At 43.3% G+C, this 15,803-nt stretch overlaps 1 protein-coding gene across 1 annotated transcript in view; it reads left to right on the top strand.

Annotated features, from left to right (window-relative positions):
• Window positions 1-8,758, top strand: part of LOC125021850 (collagenase 3-like) — a 37,994-nt gene extending 29,236 nt beyond the window's left edge. The window contains 9 exon segments of the mRNA XM_047608074.1: window positions 6,403-6,650; window positions 6,742-6,890; window positions 7,079-7,207; window positions 7,312-7,473; window positions 7,578-7,695; window positions 7,783-7,916; window positions 8,019-8,178; window positions 8,291-8,394; window positions 8,498-8,758. Of these exon segments, the coding sequence (XP_047464030.1) occupies window positions 6,403-6,650; window positions 6,742-6,890; window positions 7,079-7,207; window positions 7,312-7,473; window positions 7,578-7,695; window positions 7,783-7,916; window positions 8,019-8,178; window positions 8,291-8,394; window positions 8,498-8,607 (1,314 nt within the window). The 3' untranslated portion in view covers window positions 8,608-8,758.
• The last annotated feature ends 7,045 nt before the right edge of the window (window positions 8,759-15,803 follow it).

Raw genomic sequence — 15,803 nt, 5'->3', positions numbered from 1 at the left:
AGGACTATTTTTTTTTTAAAATGCATATGTATTTTCATCATTTTTTTTCTCTCGTAACCATATTTCCTGTTGTGGTTTCCTTTATGCCATGTTCGGCATTTATAAGCTGTGCTTCAGCCAAAACACTTTTTTGGTCAGCTATTCATTCTTTCTTTCCTTTTTGTATATGTTTGCGTTTGTGTGAAGATTAATGATACTGACCAAAATAAATTACATTCATTCATGTTTTATCGGAGCTTTTATTCTGGTGTTTTAATCCTGCGTGTCTCTGAATGATCCCTGCTGTTAGGCTACATTTCAAATCAAAACTTTCGATAACAAGGAAGTCTGAGCTCAAGGATCAGTCATTAACTGACGTTAATAAGTTGTAACGGTAAAGAGTGAATCATTTTGCCGGAAGTTTTACTATAACTTGATTATGCTCATGTATTGCTCATGTATCCATTTTTGCTGAATGACACTCAAATCAGATTTTTTAGTTATTTTTTCAGCCAAGGTCCATTTTTTTCATTGAAAAAATCACAAGGCACACCACCAACCAAAAATGTTTAAAAAAGAAAAACGATAGTCTGTAGCCTATATTAACAATATAGTCATGATTATCGAAGTGTCTTGAATATGAATCAAATGAACACAAAGAAAAAGAGTACTTTATCATCTGTTATATTTCTTCTTTCAAATAAAAAGTGCCCTTAACATGTTCACTTCAAAAACACAGTTTGAACATGTAATGCCACAACAATGTGGTCTTAAAACTAAAGAGGTAGTAGAAAACTTCAAGGTGTTTTGCAAACTCTAATTCTGTCCAAAAGCATTCTGTTAGCAGGAATACAGAAATAAAGTGCTTATTCTGACAGAAGCAATAATATTTGGGAAAGGTGTCACTGTTCCACGCTGAGAACGAATTGCTAGTTAGCTTTAGTGGCTCTCTCATTTACCTTTGTGTTTTTTTTTCTCATAAAAGTTGCCAGTTTCTCTGTGTGTTCACGCAGGCGAACAAAACAGTCTGCATTCTTGTTTTGAAGAGTGTGTCGTTTGGAGATGGACACTGGAGGTAGAGACAGACATTTCCGATGGTTGTTGAAGCTGGAGAACAGTTTTGGGAGTGACTTTTTGACTCTTAGTGCTTTGACTGGAGGCTGCTGTTAAAGCTGATAAAGGCTGGTGGACATTGCAGACTGGTCTTGAAGCTTGTTTTTTATGGAGAACGCACAAAATGATTGCGGAGGCTTGCTGCAGCTGGTCATAGACAGCCGCATGTTTCAGTAGATGCTGATGTCTTGACGTAGGAGTTGAAGCAGGAGGACTTTGACTTGATGGTCCAGGGGCTGAATGCTGAAACAGAGACCGGTTGTCTCTTTGGATGGACGAGGAAGACGAGACTGCTGCTAGTTGGAGGTAGGTGTTGTTTGTTTGGAGATTAAAGACAACAAAAATCGTTTGTCCTTGTACTAGTATTTTCAGTTTTCTTCCTCATTTTGTTCTCTGACTAAATAGTGAAGCAAACCAGAGACCTGGAGAAGGTCAGGAGGAGGTGTGGAAGGATGGGACCTGAGGTCGACCATCACTTGCATATAGTACGACTACAAAGAGAATGAGCTTTGCCACCAACATGGAGGAGAACACACTGTATGATGCTGTTTGGAGGTTTGTGTGTGACAACACATCTAGATTTTAAATTACAATTAGCTGAGAAACACATCAAATCTCATCAGGTCAGAAGTCAACTGTGAACTAACTGGACCTTTCAAGCTGAGCTCTGGGAGTCTAAGAGTAAGATTTAGAAGACTGTTATGTGAACACCTATGTGAATTACCTTTTTGACGGGTCGTGGTTTCTCCTCCTCAGGTTTCTTCTTTTTCTGCAGAGTAAAAACAGAATGAATATTGTAAGAAAACAATGTCAGCTATACAAAATAAATAAAACTAAATAAACGAATGTGAAGCTCTGACTTGTTCTGTCAAACTTAACCCAAAGATGCTGAAGAGACCCTTCCTCTGCAGTGATGGGAGTAACGGCGTTAAAATAAATGGCGTTACTAATGGCGTTACTTTTTTCAGTAACGCTGTAATCTAACTAATTACTCTTTCCATCTTTATAACGCCATTTCCGTTACTGAAAATTAAATGGGGCGCGTTACTTGGTTCTCAGCCACGGGAGCTTCAAAGCTGTATTTGGTCGAGGAGAGGAGGGAAGGGTGAAAGAACTCCATAGGCAGTGTTGGGCACGTCACTTTAAAAAAGTAATTAGTTATAATTACTAGTTATATCTCCCAATAGTGAGGGTCTGCTGGGAACGTCTGAACCTGTCAGGATGGTCTTTAACTCCCACCTCCGACAGAGCTTTAACTGCGTAAAGGGGGTGGTGGGGGAATGGGTCATGTTCCGCTCCGCCATTGTCGAGGCAGCTGTTGTGAGTTGCGGCCACAAGGTCGCTGGTGCTGGTTGTGGTGGTGACCCTCTAACCTGCTGGTGGACACCGGAGGTGAAAGGAGCCGGTGAAGAAGGAGGCCTACAAAGCATGGCTAACTGGTCTGCAGCCAGGGCAGTCGCTGAGGCAAAAACACGGGCGGGGGAGGAGCTCAGTAAGGCTATGGAAGTAAACTATTGGTTGGCTCCAAATAGGTTCTGGCAAACTGTCCAGCGCCTTGGGGGCGGAAGATGGCAACTTGCCCACACTGTTTTCAATGGGGGCAGGGAGCTGCTGACACCACCTGGGGCTATTGTCCGGCGGTGGAAGGAATACTTTGAAGAGCTCCTCAATCCCACCAACATGTATTCCTTAGGGGAAACAGAGCCGGAGGGCCTGGGGTTGGCCCGTCTGATCTGGGACAAGTCGCTGAGTTGGTGAAGCATCTACCTGGCGGCAGGGCCCAAGGAGAGGATGAGATCCTACCAGGAGAGGATGAGATCCTCCCTGGGTATCTCAAGGCACTGGATGTTGTAGGACTGTCTTGGTTGACACGCCTCTGCAATGTTGCATGGACATCGGGGGTTCAGATCAGGCAGGCCGTTCCTCCCAATCACGCCCCTCCAGGCCACACTGTCACTGCCCACATCAGCATTGAAGTCCCCCAGAATGACAATGGAGTACCAACCTAGGGCCTCCAAAAAGGGCAGGTACTCTGACCTGCTGCTTGGAGCATAAGCGCAAACAATAGTCAGGACCGGTTCAGTGACCAAAAGGCGCAAGGAAGCAACCCTTTCGTCCATCCAGGAGAACCCCAACATACAGGCAGAGAGTCTTTGGGCAAGCAAAAAGCATACCCCGGCCCTCTGCCTCTCACCTGGAGCAACTCCAGCAAAGAAGAGAGTCCAACCTTTCTCAAGGACTTGGGTTCTAGAGCCAACGTGAGGTGAGGCCGACTTTATCTAGTTGATAACGCTCAACCTCTTCCACAAGTTCCGACTCCTTCCCCGCCAGAGAGGTGACGTTCCATGTTCCATAAACCAGTTTTCATAACCGAGGATCAGACCGCCAAGGTGCTCGCCTTGGTCTGCCGCCCAATGTACACTGCCCCGGACCCTTCCTAGACCTCCGGTGGGCCCACCTTGACCTTCTCTAAATAAATGAATCAATCAACTTGGAGAGTGACGAAAGCTTTAGAGGAGCAGTATGGATGTAGTTGTTTCATTACGTGTTAAAGAAGTCCTTGACGATTTTCTCTACGGATGCCTCCTGGACGAAGTGTTCCGCGCATGTCCCACCCCAGGACACAATGGAGGGATTACATCTCCCGTCTGGCCTGGGAGCACCCGGGGATTCCTCCGGAGAAGCTGATGGAAGTGGTCGGGGAGAGGGACCTCCCTCCCAGAAGAGCGGACAAAGATGAGACGAGACGAGACAAGAAGGTCAAAAACCAGAGAGGAAGGGTCTCTTCAGTATCTTTGAGGTATGTTTGACAGAACGAGTCACAGCTTCACATTCGTTTATTTAGATATATTTATTTTGTATAGCTGACATTGTTTTCTTACAATATTCATTCTGTTTTTACTCTGCAGAAAAAGAAGAAATCTGAGGAGGAGAAACCATGACCCGTCAAAAAGGTAATTCACATAGGTGTTCACATAACAGTCTTCTAAATCTTACTCTTAGACTCCCAGAGCTCAGCTTGAAAGGTCCAGTTAGTTCACAGTTGACTTCTGACCTGATGAGATTTGATGTGTTTCTCAGCTAATTGTAATTTAAAATCTAGATGTGTTGTCACACACAAACCTCCAAACAGCATCATACAGTGTGTTCTCCTCCATTTGGTGGCAAAGCTCATTCTCTTTGTAGTCGTACTATATGCAAGTGATGGTCGACCTCAGGTCCCATCCTTCCACACCTCCTCCTGACCTTCTCCAGGTCTCTGGTTTGCTTCACTATTTAGTCAGAGAACAAAATGAGGAAAAAAACTAAAAATACTAGTACAAGGACAAACGATTTTTGTTGTCTTTAATCTCCAAACAAACAACACCTACCTCCAACTAGCAGCAGTCTCGTCTTCCTCGTCCATCCAAAGAGACAACCGGTCTCTGTTTCAGCATTCAGCCCCTGGACCATCAAGTCAAAGTCCTCCTGCTTCAACTCCTACGTCAAGACATCAGCATCTACTGAAACATGCGGCTGTCTATGACCAGCTGCAGCAAGCCTCCGCAATCATTTTGTGCGTTCTCCATAAAAAACAAGCTTCAAGACCAGTCTGCAATGTCCACCAGCCTTTATCAGCTTTAACAGCAGCCTCCAGTCAAAGCACTAAGAGTCAAAAAGTCACTCCCAAAACTGTTCTCCAGCTTCAACAACCATCGGAAATGTCTGTCTCTACCTCCAGTGTCCATCTCCAAACGACACACTCTTCAAAACAAGAATGCAGACTGTTTTGTTCGCCTGCGTGAACACACAGAGAAACTGGCAACTTTTATGAGAAAAAAAAACACAAAGGTAAATGAGAGAGCCACTAAAGCTAACTAGCAATTCGTTCTCAGCGTGGAACAGTGACACCTTTCCCAAATATTATTGCTTCTGTCAGAATAAGCACTTTATTTCTGTATTCCTGCTAACAGAATGCTTTTGGACAGAATTAGAGTTTGCAAAACACCTTGAAGTTTTCTACTACCTCTTTAGTTTTAAGACCACATTGTTGTGGCATTACATGTTCAAACTGTGTTTTTGAAGTGAACATGTTAAGGGCACTTTTTATTTGAAAGAAGAAATATAACAGATGATAAAGTACTCTTTTTCTTTGTGTTCATTTGATTCATATTCAAGACACTTCGATAATCATGACTATATTGTTAATATAGGCTACAGACTATCGTTTTTCTTTTTTAAACATTTTTGGTTGGTGGTGTGCCTTGTGATTTTTTCAATGAAAAAAATGGACCTTGGCTGAAAAAATAACTAAAAAATCTGATTTGAGTGTCATTCAGCAAAAATGGATACATGAGCAATACATGAGCATAATCAAGTTATAGTAAAACTTCCGGCAAAATGATTCACTCTTTACCGTTACAACTTATTAACGTCAGTTAATGACTGATCCTTGAGCTCAGACTTCCTTGTTATCGGAAGTTTTGATTTGAAATGTAGCCTAACAGCAGGGATCATTCAGAGACACGCAGGATTAAAACACCAGAATAAAAGCTCCGATAAAACATGAATGAATGTAATTTATTTTGGTCAGTATCATAAATCTTCACACAAACGCAAACATATACAAAAAGGAAAGAAAGAATGAATAGCTGACCAAAAAAGTGTTTCGGCTGAAGCACAGCTTATAAATGCCGAACATGGCATAAAGGAAACCACAACAGGAAATATGGTTACGAGAGAAAAAAAATGATGAAAATACATATGCATTTTAAAAGAATAGTCCTTGAATATGGTTATGACTTGAGGAACATGTAGTGTAAGTAGTTTTTAATGTAGATCTGTACTCATTTGTACACCGAATATAGTTTCCTAAATAAAACTGTATCATTTTACTGAATATGGCTATTATTCTACACGATGTTTTAAATTTTATCATTACAACAACATTATAAGTGATGTCTTTATAATCGCAGTGTGCTGTTTTGGAAACTTTTTTAATAGATGAGCAATCGATGCCAGATTTCCTCTCTTATTCATAAAAAGAATGTTTCCCGAGTCACTGACTCAAACAGATATTTGCTCAACACACCCAAGTCCCAGCATAAATACCGGCTGCCTCCATGGCCTAGACACAAGTTGCATTTGACAAGCAATCATGAGGACTTTCAGCCTGAGTATTCTACTGACTGTGGCAGTCTCAGTTTACTGCGTGCCCATACTGCCAGTTATTGTGCAGGATGAACATTTTGCAAAGGTATGTTTGCTTGATTTGTCTTCTTATACATATATTCTGATGTGCAGTGTTTTAACGCTTGTTTTCATCTGCAGGGCTACCTGAAGAAATTTTTCAACCTAACGGAGGAGAGTGGTCCAGCTGTGAGACGGGACATCAGCCAGGTGACCAAGAAGCTGAGTGAGATGCAGAGATTCTTTGGTCTCCAGATCACAGGGACTCTGGATGCCGACACCTTGGCCATGATGAAGAAGCCCCGCTGTGGGGTTCCAGATGTAAACATCGCTCAGTTCTCCACTTTCGGAAACAACTTCAAGTGGGAGAAAAATTACCTCACATACAGGTGAATGATCTGAAGAGAGAATGAGAGAGAAACTTGCTACTACAGGCATTTCATGCGGTTGCTTACCGAGTTGTACTTTCCTGTGCTACAGAATAGAGAACTACATACCGGACATGTCTCAGGCAGAGGTGGATGACTCCATTGAGAAAGCTCTGCAGGTTTGGGCCAAAGTCACTCCTCTGAGATTCACAAGGATCTACAGTGGTATCGCTGACATCACGATCTCCTTTGGTCGCCAATGTGAGTACAAATTAACTTTCAGCTATACCATTACTGGATTATCAGTTTTTTAGTTGTAGCAGTATCTTATGTAGCATCTTATGATCAGTCATTGTGGTGAGATGCATTGGGAAAATCCACTCTGCTGTTTTGTCTTTTATCATAATTTATTTATAAAACCTAACATGACTATGTTCTTGCTCATACAGCACATGGTGATTATTACCCCTTTGATGGCCCTGGCGGTACTCTTGCCCATGCCTTCGCTCCTTCTCCTGGTATTGGAGGAGATGCTCATTTCGATGATGATGAGAACTTCACTTTCCGCTCACAGACAGGTAAATTTGCTGTTCTTTACAGAACATGACATCTTCTTTTTCTTAATTCCTGATCTACTGTAGAGACGCTGTAACTGATCCTCCTTCTGTCCTCCCTGCTTTAGGCTACGTCCTCTTCGTGGTCGCCGCTCATGAGTTTGGCCACTCTCTGGGTTAGTCTCACTCCAATGATCCGGGTGCCCTCATGTATCCTTACTACTCATACAGAAACCCTGACACCTTTGTTCTGCCTCGGGATGATGTAAAAGGCATCCAGTCCCTTTATGGTAAGAACTGAGAATCAGCACCATTTCTCAACCATGACCAGATCATTTGATGAACTCAACATAGCTGCATTTATTTGCTGACGGTCGTTTCACTTAACCTCTAGGTGTAAATGAGAATCCTACAGGACCCACAGCCCCCACCACCCCTGATGCCTGTGATTTATCTATGGTACTGGACGCTGTTGCCACCCTGCGAGGAGAGATGCTCTTCTTCAAGGACAGGTATTGTGGATGCTGAATGCTCTGTGTCTTTCTTTACTCTAGAGCTAGCCCCTGAACTAATTTCCATTCTTTTGTGTGTGGTCTCAGTTTCTTCTGGCGCAGCTACCCTCAGAGCAATACACCCCAGCAGACTCTCATCACCAACTTCTGGCCTAATTCCCCCGTCAACATTGATGCTGCTTATGAGAGCAAGGCCTTAGACAGCGTCTTACTCTTTAAAGGTACAGTATGTGTTCTCTGTGTCCACTTAATGTTGCCCTATGTTCTCGTCTACCCTGTTGACCTTTAAATAGGTTCAAGCCAGTCTCTTCATCTCTCAACAGATCGCAAGGTATGGGCTTTCAGTGGATACGATCTTGTGCGTGGCTATCCTAAATCAATTTCCAGTTTTGGTCTGCCCAATCACTTGGAGAAAGTGGACGCAGCTCTCTATGATCCAGAATCTGGAAAGACACTGTTCTTCACTGGCAGTTACTACTACAGGTGTGTCCAAATGAAATAAAATCAGTTCAAATCATTAATTCGGGTATGATGATGGTTTACAAGATGTATTAGAAATTGTGTGTGAGTTTCGTTGCTTTCTTCTTTTTTTCAGTTATGATGAGGCCAGACAGACTATAGATGGAGGATTCCCCAAACGGGTGGATGACAAATTCCATGGCATGTCCCGCCCAGTGACAGCAGCCTTGTACAACAGAGGTAAGTGTGTTGTCCCAGAATTGAAGAGTACCTAAATGAGTTATCACAGTAATTCGGAAGCCTTTAAAAAGAGAAACTAACACATGATATGGATGTCCTGTAGGTTTCACTTACCTTTACAGTGGACCCTATGTGTTTGAGTACAGCCTGAGGACTGGAAGGCTTTTCCGTGTGCTGAGGAACAATTACTTCCTGCGCTGCACTAACTTCTAGAGCAGTTGACCAGCCAGCTTGTTTACAAAATTGCCCTTAACTGCAGTGAAGGCACGTTTAAAATGCTTCCACAGTCGATAGTATGCAAATGCTTTTCATGATATCTAATTATATTGTTACAGTGTTACAGGTATACACTGGATGTATGACCTGAATATTTATTTTGTGATGTCTATTTAAATTGATTTAACTTAAATGTTACTTTATTTATGTTTGTTCTTTAATTATTGATTTTGCCTTTTTTGTTGCTGTTACACTTGTCTTTAATAAAGTCAAATTGAATTTTAACATAACATGTTATGTTACAATTTAATTTGCACACCACTGTAACTATGCATAAGAATGTATGTATGAATGAGAACAAAATGAGGAAGAGACCAAATAAAGTGCCTTTCTAATTAATCATGTCGAGCCTTGTTTTCTGTTGTGCTACTACAATATGTTAGAGTTGGCAACTCAGCCATTTTTCTTCAACAGAAATCTGGAAAAAAAGGAAAAAAAAAATCTCTGTATCAGTCATGTGACATAAAACAACACCAAAACTTATTCTATTACATTTTATGATACAGGAATATCAGAAGTAACAGTAAAAAAAAAAAAAAAAAATGAACTTAAATATAATAATATATATACTATTCTGTCCTGGCCGACAGATAGCGAACAAACGGTCTGTGGTGGAGGACTTGTAACCTGTCGTCAAACTAAACAGCAGTAATTCAAACCCACCATTAGGGGGAAACACTTAAATTTTACAATGTACTGATGGGAGTCAGAACACTCCCCGCTTGGTATAAATATGTTATACCACTATTTACCCTTACTTATGCAGTAAAATAACATCACTGATGGGTCTAAGATATTCCTTAAGTACCCCTTGGCTAAGAGTCTTTACTATGACTTTCCGGACCTTGCTATCTGAGCTGGCAATTGCCTTTACTATCCGTCCAAGAGGCCACTCATTCCGTTTTGCTTGAACGTCTTTCAGCAAAACAATATCACCGTCCTGGAGGTCAGGCTTCTCCGAGGTCCATTTCCTCCGTGGTTGAAGTGTTTCCAGGTACTCCAATCTCCACCTTTTCCAAGCTCTGGACCTGGCGCCACTGTACCTTGCATAGATGGTCCAACTCAAAGTTTCCCAGGGGTGCAGGAGAAACACTAGCCTTCTGGGTGAGTAAAGTGGCAGGAGAGAGAATTTCAGGTATCTCAGCATCGTATGAGACTGGGACCAATGGTCGAGCATTCATCATCGCCATAACCTCGGCCATCAAGGTTGACAGAACTTCATGAGTCAGCCTGGTAGCACCATCCTTCACTAACAGTCCATCTTGGATGTGTCTTGCCACTCCTATTAGCCTCTCCCAAGCTACTCCCATGTGCGAGGAATGGGGAGCGTTAAAGGTCCATGTACACCCCTGCTCCTGCAGGTAGCTCTTGATCTCAGCATCATCTGTGTTAACTTGAAGTTCTCTGCATGCACCGATGAAATTCGTTCCTCTGTCCGACCTTAGGTGTTTGGTAGGTCCATGTACGGATAGAAAGCGCCTCAAGGCATTGATGAAGCTCGAGGTTGACATTGATTCAATAACCTCAAGGTGCACAGCTCTCGTACTTAGATAAGCAAAAATGACCGCCCACCTCATGCTCTCAGCAGCTCCACCCCGTGTCCGTTGAGTGGTGACACTCCATGGGCCAAAAATGTCAAGCCCTACATGTATAAAAGGTGGGTCCATTGCCAACCTGTCAGCCGGCAGATCAGACATCCTTTGAACTTCTCTCTCGCCCCTCAACTTCTTACAGATGACACATTTGAAAATGACGCTAGAGATGAGTCTCCTCCCTCCAACTATCCAGATGCCAGCAGTGCACAATGCACCCTCTGTGAAGTGGTGACCTTGGTGGGCTACTTTATCATGATAGTGTTAGACCAGGAGAGTGGTCACATGATGGCCAGCTGGTAGGATGAGTGGATGTTTGTCATGGTCCTCCAAATCTGCCCTGTGTATCCGACCCCCAACTCTAATCAATCCGCTCTTGTCAATGTAGGGATCCAGCTTCACGAGAGGACTTTGGCATCATACTTTGGTACCCTGAGTTAAGCACTTCTGCTCCTCTTTATACACATCTCCCTGCACAGCCTTGAAGATATCTATCTTCGCTTGAGAACGTTCTGTGGTGAGCAGCTGACTGCAATGATGTCATCCCTTACAACTATCAGACTTGGCCTCTCTTGAGAACGACTTGACTACATGAATGAGAATTGCCACGCCTCTTACAAGACTCTTCCAAACAGAGAAATGTTGAAATCTTGATGATCCAAAAGACTGCTCTGTGACATTGGTTGTAAGAGAGGTAACTTGGGGATGAACATCTTTGTCATTGTCTGGGTCCACAAGCTCAAATCCTTTGGCTGCATCACTTTGACCTGCGTTTAACTGACTGAGAAAAGGAGGGCCAAGCAACCAACTGAATGACGACAGGTAAGCTGCTGAAATTGGCCGGGTACCCTGGTCTGCAGGGTTTTTGGTCAGTCAACACATACTGCCACTGTGTTGGTTGAGTAGAGTCTGGAATGCGAGCTACTCGGTTAGCTACATAGGTATGGAACCTTCGAGAATGGTTGTGAATCTAGCGCAGTACAATGCGACTATCCGTGAAGAACCTGACTGCTTGCAACACTATACCTATTTCAGATTGTATCACCTCTGCCAGTTCAACCACCAAGACTGCTGCGCACAACTCCAGGCGAGGTACAGTGTGCGTGGAGTAAGGAGCTAGTTTTGATTTTCCCATTACAAACCCTACATGCCATTTTCCATCACAGTCCAAGCCACGCAAGTAGGCTGCTATTGCCATAGTGGAAGCATCTGCAAACACACATAGTTCTATCCTATTGATACATGACACGGAGACTGGAATGTATGCTCTCTGAATGAAAACCTGTTCAAGCTCAGTTAAGGAGTCAGTCCATGTCTGTCACTGTGTCTCTTTCTCCAGTGGGAGAGGTGTATCCCACTCATGTTGCTCTGAGGAAATGTCTCTTACCAGTGCCTTGCCTTGGATTGTGATAGGGGATGCGAATCCATGGGGATCATAAAGACTGGTAACAGTGGATAGCATGCCTCTCAGAGTGAATGGTTTTACCTCTTTCGACATCCTGAAGGTGAAACTGTCAGTCTGGAGCACCCAACTTAAACCCAAGCTCTGCTGGAGGGGCAAAGGGTCTGCTCCCAAATCTAGATCTTTGAAGTCACTTGCTCGGTCTTCCATAGGAAACGCCTCCATGACCCTTGTGCTATTTGAAGCTATCTTGTGAAGTCTTGGATTCAGCCAGCATTGCCTTAGTTCACTGCATGAGATCGATAGCCTCGTCCTCCTTGGTTACTGAGGCAAGTCTATCATCAACATAAAAATTTCTGAAGACAAACTGTTTTGCATCACTGCCATACTGAGCTTCTCCATGCTCTGCAGCCTTCCTCAATCCATATGTTGCTACTGCTGGTGACGGGCTGTTTCCGAACACATGTACTGTCATCCAGTAGTCAACGATCTCGACCTTGAACCCATAAAATATCTCTTCTACATCGGCTGTGACGGCTATTTGCTCCTTTCTGAATCTTAATTGAACACCAATCAGTGAGTTGTTGAGGTTGGGTCCAGCGAGAAGCACATCATTCAATGACGTTTCCTTATACTCAGCACTGGAATCAAAAACAACTCTTATTTTCCCAGGTTTCTGGGGGTGATATACTCCAAAAGTCGGCAAATACCAACACTCCTTCCGTGGCTTTAGTTGAGGAGCTTGCTTTGCCTGGTGGTTGTCGATGACCTTCTGCATGAAGTCAAAGAACTGCTCTTTCATCTCTGATCTTTTCCTGAAAGAGCGCTGGAGGGAGGTAAGTCTCTGGGCAGTCAGTTCTCTGTTATTCGGAAGGGGGTTACGAGGTGAACGAAAAGGTAGCGGAGCCACCCAGTGGTTCTCATTGTCCATATACACTTCCTTTCCCATTATGCTCAGAAACTTTTTGTCATCCACTGACATAGCTGGTTTGTCATCTTCTGGTGTTTTATGAAACACACTTTCCCCCAGACCATCTTTACATGCCTCCTGAAAGATTTCCTCTGAGTGAGACAGCATCTGAAAATTGCACTGGATCAGGCCTTTTACTCTCTCCTTAATAAGTACGTTGTTGGTGCATGGCTAAAGGAAAGAAGAGCGTCTATTTTGAAGGACATGTGTCTTGTCTAAGCATAACCCCAACTATGACCCAGCCAAGGTCAAGACGCTGGGCATATGGTGAGTTGTGAGGCCCATTACGCTGTTCATGTACCTTGTGCAGGCTCAGTATATCCCTGCCTAGCAGCAGCAGGATGGGAGCACTGTCGTCAAGCGGAGGAATCTTTTCAGCCACTGGTCTGAGATGAGGGAAATGTTGGGTGCACACAGGAGTTGGGATCTCTGATCTGTCGTCAGGCAGGTAGTTACACTCCAACTAGGTGGGAAGTGTCACCTTGGTTTTCCCATCAAGTGACTCCACTACTATGTTACTCGCTTTCCTCCCTGCAGTCTCTACTGTGCCTGAGCATGTTTTTAGAGTGTAGGGAGAGACGCTACTGTTATTGCCTAATAGACTGAAGAACTCTGATTTTACTAAAGATTGATGGCTTTGGTCATCAAGTACTGCATACACTCTGTGAGACTTACTTGGATTGTTGGCATGGGAAACCTTGACCAAGCAGATTTTTGAACAGGATCTGGGCCTGGGGGAACCACTGCATACTTGGAAGTGACTATAGGGGGTACAACATCTTCACTCTCCCCGCTCCCCTTGCTTGTCCTCGAGTGAGTGTTCGACTTGCCCACCAAATGACCATGGAGCTGGACCAGGATGTAATGCTGAGATATGTTTGTCACTTTCACACTCTGTGCACTTAAGCGTGGTCTTACAATCTTTTGCTATATGCTTGGACAACATCGAAAACAGATTGAAAATTCTTTTAAGTATGCTTTCCTGTCATCAAGATGTTTTCCTCTAAAACCATGAGATTTCGACAGTGGGTGAGGTTTGTTTTTTTTAGGACATTGTGTGTCAAGATTCATTTTTCTTCACAGATGTGTTAACTGGAGGTGCATTAACTGCAGCAGCGACATCAGTTTTCCATTACTGTTACGGCTGATTTTGGGAAGTATTTCGGTGTTCTGTCAAACTTGGGTTGACTAGGGGTAGAGGAGGAGTTAAATGCAAAACTACGATCGTTGTGTGTCTTAGCCTGTGAGCATACAAAGTCAACAAAAAACTGAATGGTGGGAAAGGGACACGATAATTTTCTTTATACATGGATCCCTGTGTGATCCAGCGTTCCCTCCGAGAGAAAGGAAGTTTTTCCACTATTGGATTCACGCCCCTTGCTGTATCTAGATACATGAGTCCAGGCAAGAAGCCCCCAGCCTTTGCAGCTTCTAGCTCTTTAAATAAGTCACCCAACTCTCTGAGTTTGTGTGTATCTTTGTTAGTGATAGCTGGGAAAATATCTACTTTTTTCATTAGAGCATTTTCGATCATCTCTGGGCTACCATATGTTTCCTCCAAGTGCTCCCAAACCATAAACACCCCATGCTCTAGGATTATTTACATGCACTGACCTTATTCGCTTGGCTTGAGCTGATGACTCGGGGCCAAGCCATTTGACCAGGAGGTTCAGCTCTTCCTGATGAGATAGGTTTAATTCCCTTGTAGCTCCTAGGAAAGACGCTTTCTACGCCCAGTAATTTTCTGGGCTATCATCGAAGGCAAGGAGCCCAGAGCTCACCATCTCTCTTCTCATGAGATACTGGGCTAGGTCAGGTGTTTGAGGTGTTGCAGGTGAGTACTTGTTACACTGGACAGGGTGAGAGGGTGGAGGAGTAGCAGCTGTATATCTCCCTTGAATGTCAGGAGCAACAGGTGAACCTTTCTGCTTTGGCAAAAATACATCTGACACAGGGGGAGGATCATAGCATTCACCAGTGATAAGTCTGCATTCATTTTCCTCCTTGAAGGACTCATACGGTGAATCTTGTGCCTTGTTACTAAGGGATCGGGTTATTAGAGTTTCATGGTGAACGATTGGTGGCAGCAGCATAGTATTTTGAAGCTCTTGTGGAGCATGCACATCAAATTGCTGAGTTTCCATATAGACCTTGGTGCGTTTTATTGGATCTTCAAGACCTATATCCTGTAACTCACCAAGAGAGTCTCTTTCACTGTGTCCAATCACTGCTTCGTCAAATATAGCTGCCTCTTTTGACGCAGCACTAGCTTCTTTTTCTTGTTTTAACACATGAAGACTAGCTTTTATTGAATCCTTTTCTTTCATCATGGCTGCCTCCTTTTCTGCAAAAGATACTTTAATTTTTGATGCTTCGGCTTTAGCTCTGTCCCTTGTGGCAGCAGCGCTGACTGAAGACCTAGACGACGTTCTGGAGGACTTGTGTGAAGCTGAGACTCGAGACCTTGTCTCTGGCTGAGACTGACGTTCTTCTTTGTCGTTGTCGCTCATCTTGTACTCTTTCTGCTGCTGTTCACAGTTGTTCAATTGCCCTTTCCTGCTGAGTGGTTAGCTTTTTACTAATCTGTCCTGGCCGACAGATAGCGAACAAAATGAGAGAGACAGCAGATTGGTTTGGTCTGGTCACTTTACTGACTCTTCTCAATTACCGTTTTTGTAAAACTGTAATACAAATCAAATACAACATGGTTCAGTTCAGATACATAAAACATATTTAACACTCACTGCATTCCAAGAGACACAACACAACAACACAAAGTTCTTTGAGTTCTGTGAGTATGTAGTTTGCCCTCTCCCAGGCTAGCGACAAACAAAGCAACAAAAAATTAAACAAACAAAAAAACGTACTACTCAACCAATTAATACTGCAGTCACGCCATCTGTGCTTCGGTGAGGCACGGTCGCGCTATCTACACTTGAAAATCGAGTGCCCGTCTACATCGCATCGGACGGTAAAGCTTTTGAGCGGTTTTATGGTGCATTCAAGTGCATCCCGTAAACTCGGAAGTCTATATTTTTCTTCTTATTTTCATTTTTTGAAATACATATATCAGTCATTACTTTGTTGTTATTTTACTACATTCTATCTAATGATTAAAACTAAATGATAGAACAAAATTATTGAAGCATATTCAGAATCTAACTCATTT

This window comes from Mugil cephalus, chromosome 15 (assembly GCF_022458985.1).
Source record: "Mugil cephalus isolate CIBA_MC_2020 chromosome 15, CIBA_Mcephalus_1.1, whole genome shotgun sequence".
In the NCBI taxonomy this organism is placed as follows: Eukaryota; Metazoa; Chordata; class Actinopteri; order Mugiliformes; family Mugilidae; genus Mugil; species Mugil cephalus.
Note: the sequence above shows the minus strand (reverse complement) of the source record. Positions and strands in the feature narration are given on the sequence as shown.